Raw genomic sequence first — 9,382 nt, 5'->3', positions numbered from 1 at the left:
ACTTGTATAATTAATTTATCATTTATAATAACGAAGTTACCCAAATCCCTTTAGATGGGGATGTTGGATATAGAAAATTGATTATGCATGTTAATCATAATGTCATAAAATAGTGTACCCTCAGCAAATCCTATTAACTGATAATGCTTAGTAATTTCATATTGGTGATTTCACATTCCTTCATTGTAAAAAGGGGCTTCAAACTCAGATGTGTATTCAGAAGAAGCAAATTATAATAACCAGTGATGTGTGTTTAGTGTAACCTATTGGCAGGTGACTGAGGTTAATTGTTTATTTATGACCCAGAAAAAACATTCAAGTATATTTTAATACATACTAAGGAACGAAGAAAATAAATTTGTTTGCAGATTCTGTTTGTGACAGTATATTCACAAGGGATGGTTGAATATCCTTTGTCTTGGTTTCTTGAATTACTCTGAAGAGAGTTTTAGGAAAGCTCAACAAAGGAAGGTTTCAAATCCTTAAGTATAAGAAGGTGATAGCTCCCAGGAGATTCATCTCGTACCAGTGAAGAAACCAAATACTTACAGTCCTACCGAATTTGATGGTAAAATAGAAATCTAGAGATGATTGAGTTCAAACCCTTCAGTTTTCAGGTGAAGAGATTGAGGATTTATTTCTCAGTATCCTGTATAGTGTATAATTTCAGTTTGCTTCTCATAGGACTCAGGACATCTGGAAAAGTACAGAGGATATTTGCCTTAGAGTCTCCTTGTAAATTTAAATGGAAGAAAGAGGTTTTCAAATAAAATCTGAAATGATATTTAGGAACTATAAGGGTAAGAAGAAATATATTTGACATTCTGCCTAAACTTCACTAATATATGAGTACATAACTATGTAACTGTGAGAGAATCCCTAAACCTTTATTTTTATCCAGTGAATTATCTAGGAGTACTTTATTATTTATAAAGCTTGAAAATCTGTATTCTTGAAGACTACTGTGCATTTGCAGCCTGTAATCAGAAACAACTTCAAGAAAGTGAGATTAAGGGTTCCTTATCAGTTATAACAACAAAACAAACAATTATCCTCACATTCCTTCTAGACTCTTCCATGGAATTGTTTTGAGGATTAAATAAATTGAAGTACATTAAGAATTTAAAATAGTCCCAGGCTTGAAATGACACTTGAGAATTTACTATTGTGTGTGTGTCTGTGTGTTCTAATATGTTAGCAAGCAATACCACGGCTATTATATATTTAACTTTATGATACAATTATATATTTACATCGTTAAAGTGCTTTAAGCACAAAATAGCAGTCAATTTTTCATCTTGGATTATTCAACTCAGATATAAATAGTAATCCAGAATCACTTTAAAAATATCAATCATAATTTGCTTATATAAAATACTTTCATGTATTTAGAAGTCATTTGAAAACAGATTCCATTTAACACTCATGAGAATCTAATCAGGTACTTAGAAAGTCTCTTATCACTTTCATTTTCTAGTTAACTGAAGTTCACATATGTTAAACAGTTGAAGTTCATAATGTCTCTGTAAGCAGAACCCTATTTGTCCCTTCACTGTCTTGTCCTGCGATTGAAACGTTCACAGTGCTACACAGAAAGAGACTGGCATATGGTCCTTTGCTCACATCCGCCAACATTTGTCTGCTTTTCCTTGACTTTGTCAAAATCCACATTATGCTAATTTGGTGAGCATAAAGGTGACAGAGTAACTGTTACCTTAGGCATTTTTCAGTTTGGGGGAGGTCATTTAAGCGGTCTTAAGGCTGAATAAGTCCAGTTTTTGAATTGGACTGACTAATAGGAGTATGTTATGCCTCGGTGAATGTGTAAGGATGATTTTGCTCACCTGTGGATGGTATATTCTTCCACCATTCTCATTAATTGGCCTGAGAGACACTGTGCAGCCTTTTGACCATAGAGACGCCATCTTAGAAGGAAAGTGTTCTTAAAAGGAAAAACGTCATTAGAAAATGAATATGATGGCTGAATCATTATTGGATATCTCGTTTAGTCTCCAGTACTTTAGGGTAGCTAGGAGTAAAAACCTAAAATGGCTGAGTTGTAACCCATGTCAAACTCTGGAATATGTTCTGCAACGAATCATGGTGCTGTGCTTTGAAATTTATTGCTTTTTTGTACATATGTTATTTTTCACAAGAAAGAAAAAAAAAATGTGGATCGTGATGATAAAAAAATGTTTATGCCTTCTAGCCTCCTACATTCTGGAGCAGCTAGAAGGAAAAATCAGAGAGTATCTTATGGTAGCCCATGACAGACTCTGAGATCTGTCCTGTAACTACTTGTGGAAGAGTTATTTGAAAACTATTGCTTTTTTAATTCTTTGCTTTGTGTATATATACGTGTTCTGTTGTACAATAAAAAAGTTAAAAAAAGAAAAACATCAAATAATATCTGTACACACTATAAAATATGTGCAATCTTCTGCAAAAAAAAAAGTCTTTTGTTTTCTGTTGTTTCCATTACACCTTATTCTGAATTGGATAAGGATAGCTAATATTCATAATTTTATTTCAGAATTTTTTATTAGGAATTGTGAAATATCCTAATTAATCAAAAGTAGAAATCCTGCTATTTATTTCCCAGTTTGATGCAGTCTCTCCCATTTAATGGGCCTGTTTGTTATGTAAATAGAAGTTAGAGAGTCTGGCAAACATCAGGTTCCAGTTCCTTCTATTCATAGGCCATTTAAAATTCAATTTGCACAGAATAATATTTTAGAGCCTTCTTAGACAGGCTCCTAACAATGAATCGGTTGTTACCCCAATCAACTTGTAAAGTATTTGAAATATGAGACACAGTTTCCTACTAAATACCTGATAGTAAAGACATTTCCAAAAGGAAACAGAAAACCGAGTCAAACTCTCTGAGAAAAGCTATCAGTGAACAAAGCCTATGGAAGGTCACTTAGGATGTTTGAGCACCAATCAAGATCAAAAATTCCACTAGGTAGGTGTGAGATGTTCTGTTAAAGCTGGATTCTATTTTGTGTAACTCTTAGGCTGTGTTTATTACATAAATTATTGAATCTCTACTAGAGTTTCATAGGGCAAGAAAACATATTTTCCTGTGAGTAGCATAAGGATCAATATAAACTACTTAAAATGTCGAATTTATCTTTTTATTAATGGAAGAGGCTAGCATAAAAAAAAATTCTTAGGTGTTAAAGTGTAAAATAATTCCCACTATGGAATGGTATAAAGGTTCCTGACTAGAACACAGAAGCTTTAAATCCTAATGAAGGTTCAGTCATATGTTAACTAGATGATGCGTTACAGATTTCACCCTCAGAGCGGACTCACTCTCATTTAGGTTCCAGGTTTGAGGGATAACACCATTCATTGCATCGACGACAATTGTTAGGTGAAAAACCACTTCGCCCTAATATGCAAGGCAGGGATTCATTCTCAACCAAGAGTATATAAATATAAATCCATGCATACGTATATATTTTGAGGGGAAAGAATATAAGAATTTCAACCATTTCTCAAAACCATGACATCTCCCTAATTTATCTATCACTGACAAAAGAATCTTTACCCTAAGACTTGCTGAGGTCAAGAAGACATGATCATTGAATCTCAAATATCGAAAACAATCAAAATATGCTTTAAGGTAGAGTTGACTGATGTATAATATTAAATGCAGATTGTTCATTTCTAATTCTTCCCTATAAAGGACCTTTTAAGCCCCTTTGCTAATGATGGGCCTGAGATGCTCTTTATCCTAAAACCATCTGCTTTTCCCTTTTATACGTTTTGCTCAGATTCATTTAATGCCCTTTTAGGTTGTATATATGATTCATAAACAATTTAGGGATGGCTTCAGATTTTCAGGTATTAATATTCCTTTAATTTTTTTTGTTGCTTCTTTGATATAATGTAACAAAAAAATTTTCTATCAAGTGTCTTGCTTAAACAGCTTTGCTTCTCTCTAATATTATCAGAAAATGGCTTCCAGTAATCCACTACTCTGGGGAAATTACTTCTTTCTTTCTTTGTAGAGATAGATGCCCTGTGTCTTAATTACTAAGAATTTGAATACTTTATGCTTAGTAGTTCTGTCTTTGTGTTCTGCCTATGGAAGAGCTGCTTTATATTCCTCTCCTATTGCCATAAAATAAAAATATTTGCACATGTAATAAAAACTGAGAAAATAATCACTAATATAAATATTAATATAATGGCACTTCCTTTATAAATATATATTCTGATGTCTTTACAAATAACTGCTAACATCAGCAATTCTTGTATGTTGTTGTCTAGCAATTCAACATTAAGGGTACATGGTTCATTTGTTCAAACTCTCAACACTTAGGGTGTCAGTTTAGTTTACTCATTTGTAAATGAAAAATATTATTTTTCTGGTAGGATGGAGGGTTAGGTAATCGCAGTAACTCTTTTGCCAAAAACATCATAAAATTTGTCTAACGTGCATGTATTTTTAGAAATCCCTTTCAAAAATCTGACAAAAAGTAAGGATTATTCAGATTCCCAAACTAAATGATATATTCAAGAGCAGTAAAAGCTGCTTTTTCCTTGAATACATTACCCAAGCCATGTGAACCGTGGCTCCGATTTCCAGGATCCCACGGGTCCCAGGGCTCACCAAGGTCACGAATTTAGTAAGAGAACAATCACATTAATATGGGACCCTGCGGGGGTGCATCCTCAGTACAACGGAGAACCAGAAATGAACACACCACTTTGTGTGTTCCGAGAAACATCAATAAATACTACATTGTGTGTTTCCAAAAACATCAGTCTCATAATATTGTTTTTAAAAAGGTCAAGGGACGGTATGTCCTCCCCAGAACCTTTCGCAGCCCCATTGGGCCTTAACTGTTGCCCTTTGCCATCTTTTCTCCCACACCTTCTCTCGCACCCGTCCCTGTCCATCAGGCACTCTCCCGCTGTCAAGTGCCCTCCGCCTGCCAGGCGTCCTCCCCCCCCCCCCCCCCCCCCCGTCACCTGCCCTGCCCATGTCACGCGCACCCTCCCATTGTTACGTGTCCCGGTGATGCTGCTGTCACACGGCTCTGGCTGAACGGTGCCATTTGGGTCTTTGCCTCGGAGGAGCTGGACGCTAGGCAACCGCTCTCGTGGTTCATACTCCACTCCCTCGATCGAAATTGCCCTTCATGGGGAATACACTGACCAAGCTACTATGCCCCCTGGCGCGCAGCCACTGCCCTGGGCCCAGCGGTCGCCCACCTGTTCATCTCTCGCGTTGTGTTCCGCTGGTGGTAGGTCGGGAGCATCCTGCTGGCCCTGCGCCTCTCTCCAGCCCTGTGCGCTGGCTCTTCCACCAGGGTCGCCTGAACTCACAGTCTGGGTTTGACATCGCCCCAAGAGGAACTATCCCATCCAGCTGAGCCAATGCTCTTCTCTCGGGGTACGTCCATCTATGTTCAGAGAGAATCCTCGGAAGAAGCCGCGCTTGTCTCCTCGAAATTCCAAGATGTTCGGCCCCTCTTCTGGGACAGTGAGGACTCCTCGTCCAGGGCACAGATGGACTCTCGTGTGTTTGCCACCTGCACAGGCTGATGTCCCCTGTAGGCCAGTGCCATCTGGCCACCTCCTGCATCCCTGTCTAAAGGAGGACGAACTGAGGAGCCCAGGAGACAGCAGCGAAGGGTTGGCCATAGAGGAGGAGGATCACACAGAAAACAGAGAGCAGGAAGGTCGGAGAAGGGCACCCCAGAGCGGTGAGGATATACCCTCCATATCCATGCCCCTGGAGATGGAGAGAATGGTCCCTTCCTTCCAGTGCAGCTCTGATCCTCTTAAGGAAAGGTCTCTCGGAAGATGTGATCCAGGTGCAGCAGGGCTCCCTGGCCCAGTCTCACCCCGTCCCCTGCTTCCGAAGGGGCTGCACCATCAGCTGGATGAAGCCATCAGCTCAGCTCTCCAGGTTCACAGCCAGGGAAGGAGACATCGGCAGAAAATCCTGCAGCTATTTCATCAAGCAGCACTCCTCCTCCTCCCACACCTGCCAGATGCAGACGCTCTAAAAGGAAGCTGGTGATGCCACTGCCACTGCCACTGCCACTGTTGTGGGGTGGAGGTGAACTGCCCCCACCTCAGAAGCTTCCTCGGGTAGCTAGCCCCGAAGATACAGACTTGGAGAAGAAGACTGAGCCAAAACAGGACAATACCATCTTGGAGGAGGATGAAATTAAGGGCGCGACAGAGGGCAGTGTCGCTGAGCCTGCCCCTTCTTTCTCTCTGCCTGCTGCACAGAATGCAGGGGCCTTGACCCAAGCCACGGTCACCCTGCCGATTCCGGCCAGTTCCTCCACAGCAGTAGCTGATTCGAGTGACCCCCATGCCAGGTCCCCAACCCTGTCTAGCCCTGTACCTCCCCCTACACCAACTAGTCCTGACCAAATACCACTTCCTACCTCGCCTCTGGCTGTTCCCACACAATCCCTGTCTCCCGTTAGATTCAATCCCCTCCCTCAGGTTCCCCTTCCTGAGAACAGTGGCCCTCCACCCTCACTTGCAGTTCCAACACCTTTGACGACTCACCTCCCTACACCTCCTAGCCCCTTAACCCTCTTCTCCAATCACAGCACCCTCAGAATCAGTCACCTACCCCTATGTGTGTAGACCCCGTGCCTTTCATCTTACCACCTTCAGAATCAGTCACCCACCCCTATGTGTGTAGACCCCGTGCCTTTAATCTTACCACCCTCAGAATCAGTCACCCACCCCTATGTGTGTAGACCCTGCGCCTTTCATCTTACCACCCTCAGAATCAGTCACCCACCCCTATGTGCGTAGGCCCCGTGACTTTAATCTTACCGACCCCACCCACAGTCCCTGGCACCAGCACCTCTGGCTTCACCAGCCAGCCCATCCTTGCTCCCATGGGCTCTTCCACCACCACCACAGCCAGCCCATTTCCACACCGGGCCTCCAAGCCTGCCTCAGATTCGGGGGAAACGGCTATGGACACCAGTCCCCCTTCCCTGGCTGTCATTTTCAGGTCTCCCCCAGGCCCCATTGGGAATTCCTTCCAATTTCCCCATGCCCATCAGACTATGAACTGGACCCCGTCTGCAAAGGCGCCTGGCTCCATCGGCCCACGTGCATCTAAGGGCAGTGCACCCACCTCAATCTTCATCCCTCCTTTTGGCTCAGGAATCACACCTCAGCCCATCTTTGGGGCCCCTCCAGGACAGCTGCTGAGAGCCACTTTTGGCGGTCCTCCTGTCTTCGCTGGCTTCCCCATCACTGCATCTCTGGCCACCTTCCATCCAGCCGGCAGCATTTTGGCACACCCAACGTCCAAGACTGCATCTGATCCTGAGCCTATGGACACCACACCCCCTTCGCAGGCTGTCATCCATCACCAGTCTCCTCCTGTCTCCTGGAAGAACATCTTGCCACTTCTCAATGCCCTTCCTACTTCTACAAACACACGGCGGAATGTCAGCACTGCCTGAAGCCAAGTCTGCACTGGCTTGACATCACAGCCAGCCAGGACCCCAGCTGCAACTTACACCTTACCATTTGCACCAGGAGCTGCTCCTCAGCCCACATTTGGGGTCTCCATCAGGCAGCAGCTGGGAGCCACCAGCTTTGGCCCCATTTAGTCTCTGGCAAACTTGGCAGCACCACTACAAGCTGCAGGCGTAAGCTCTCCTGCTGCCCAGCCACCCAGTGGCAGCATGACAGAACCAGTGTTTTCAGGACTCACACCCCCACGTTTCACCTCTGGGATCCCTGTTGGCACCCAGAGGGCCTATGGAAACAACACAGGTGCTGCTGCCAATGACACAAACCTGACTCCTGGCTTTGCTACTGCCACGGGGATGCCCAGCACTGGGGATAGCAGCTCACTGGGTGCAAAGACTGATAGAGGACCACTTGTCTTTACAGGCCCTGCAGCCCTGAAGGGAATTACAGGCTGTGGGGTCAGTGTGCCTGCCCCACGACCCAGTTCCATGTCTGGAGCTCTGAACTTTGGGGAAGGGCCAAGCGGTAGAGACAGCATCACTTCTGTTCCACAGACACCAACCATCCAGGGTATGCCTAGTGCAAGAGCAGTGGGAGGTGAGAGCACACAACATGGGCACGGGGACCCTTTAGTTCCCTCTTTAGACCAAGGGAACTGGAGTCCACCTGGCTGAAATTCAGGTGGTTCAGTGGGAGGAGATGGCAGCACTGCTGGGCTAGGAGGCCTTTTAGTTCCCTCTGCCCATCAAGGGACACGGGGCCCACCTGCCCAAAACACAGGTAGTTCGCTGGGAGGACACAGCAGCACAGCTGTGCATGGGGGCGCTTTAGTTCCCTCCACCCATCAAGGGTCTTGGGGCCCACTTGGCCAAAAGACAGGTGGGTCAGAGGGCAGACACAGCAGGACAGCTGTCCTAGGGGGCCCTTCTGTTCCCTCTGTCCACCAAGACACCTCGGGGACACCTGCCCAAACTACAGGTGGGTCGGTGGGAGGAGACAGCAGCACAGCTGTGCCAGGGGGCCCTTTCGCCGCTGGCTTTGGTGGAAATGACTGACCTTTGCATGGGCAAGTGAGGAAGCAGCCTCGCCTTGGTGAACCCCCATCACCTATCCAGGTCTCAAGGAGACATTTTTTTCAGCCCAAGACACAGCATCTTCGCAAGGTAGAAGCAAAACTCACTTCGGGAACATTGATTATCTGATGTCCTTTCGGAATGGCCTTTCCACGTCTGCAAAGAAGCTCCCATCCTAGTGCTGCTGAGCTCAACCTGCTCACTCTCTGTATTTATATATAAATGCGTTGTTGCGGGAAAAAAAAAATGGTCCCAGAGCAGTGCGATGGTGCCTCAGCAGGTAGAATTCTCGCCTGCCATGCTAGAGACCCGGGTTTGATTCCCAGTGCATGACCACGCCAAAAAATAATAATAATAAAAAAGCCAAAATTGGTCCCAGACCCTTAGTATCTTGCTGGTTCCGACAAAGGAAATAGAGAGGCTCTCTGCATAGAGTCCCACACATTAACCTCAAAACCCACTTGCATGTAAAATTCCTCGGAACACGAATAGCACTTATGCACACAGGTATAAAGGTGTATATATGTGTGTATATATATATGTATATATACATTATATATATATATATATATATAATCAGCACACATTACAATAAACACACAAAACCACAAAATAGACATGGAATAAGCAGACGCAATCAGCAGAATCAGAATTTTTAAAACTTCAGATACAAGAACTAGCAGACATGTAATCAAAATGGTTCAGTCAAAAGAGGTTTATGGGAGATGAAAACAAAGAAACGAAAAATTCTATAAGGAAAATTTTAAAAGCGAAATGAAATGAAAAGAATTTGTGCATGTGTGCAGGCACCTAAAATGAGCATGGGGCAT

General features: G+C 43.9%; 1 protein-coding gene and 1 long non-coding RNA gene across 2 annotated transcripts; one reads left to right on the top strand and one right to left on the bottom strand.

Annotated features, from left to right (window-relative positions):
• Positions 1 to 350: 350 nt before the first annotated feature.
• Positions 351 to 4,964, bottom strand: LOC143679318 (uncharacterized). Its single transcript, XR_013173648.1, has 3 exons — positions 4,889 to 4,964; positions 1,845 to 1,942; positions 351 to 696 (listed from the first exon to the last, which is right to left on the bottom strand). It is a non-coding gene; the product is annotated as an uncharacterized LOC143679318 (long non-coding RNA).
• A 1,722-nt stretch (positions 4,965 to 6,686) lies between these two features.
• Positions 6,687 to 9,042, top strand: LOC143679317 (nuclear pore-associated protein 1-like). Its single transcript, XM_077155837.1, has 2 exons — positions 6,687 to 8,076; positions 8,619 to 9,042. The coding sequence occupies exons 1-2, from the start codon at positions 7,692 to 7,694 to the stop codon at positions 8,729 to 8,731; spliced, it is 498 nt and encodes a 165-aa protein (XP_077011952.1). The 5' UTR covers positions 6,687 to 7,691; the 3' UTR covers positions 8,732 to 9,042.
• Positions 9,043 to 9,382: the final 340 nt, after the last annotated feature.

This window comes from Tamandua tetradactyla, chromosome 4 (genome assembly GCF_023851605.1).
Source record: "Tamandua tetradactyla isolate mTamTet1 chromosome 4, mTamTet1.pri, whole genome shotgun sequence".
Classification (NCBI taxonomy): domain Eukaryota; kingdom Metazoa; phylum Chordata; class Mammalia; order Pilosa; family Myrmecophagidae; genus Tamandua; species Tamandua tetradactyla.
This window is presented reverse-complemented; position numbering and strand designations above follow the sequence as displayed.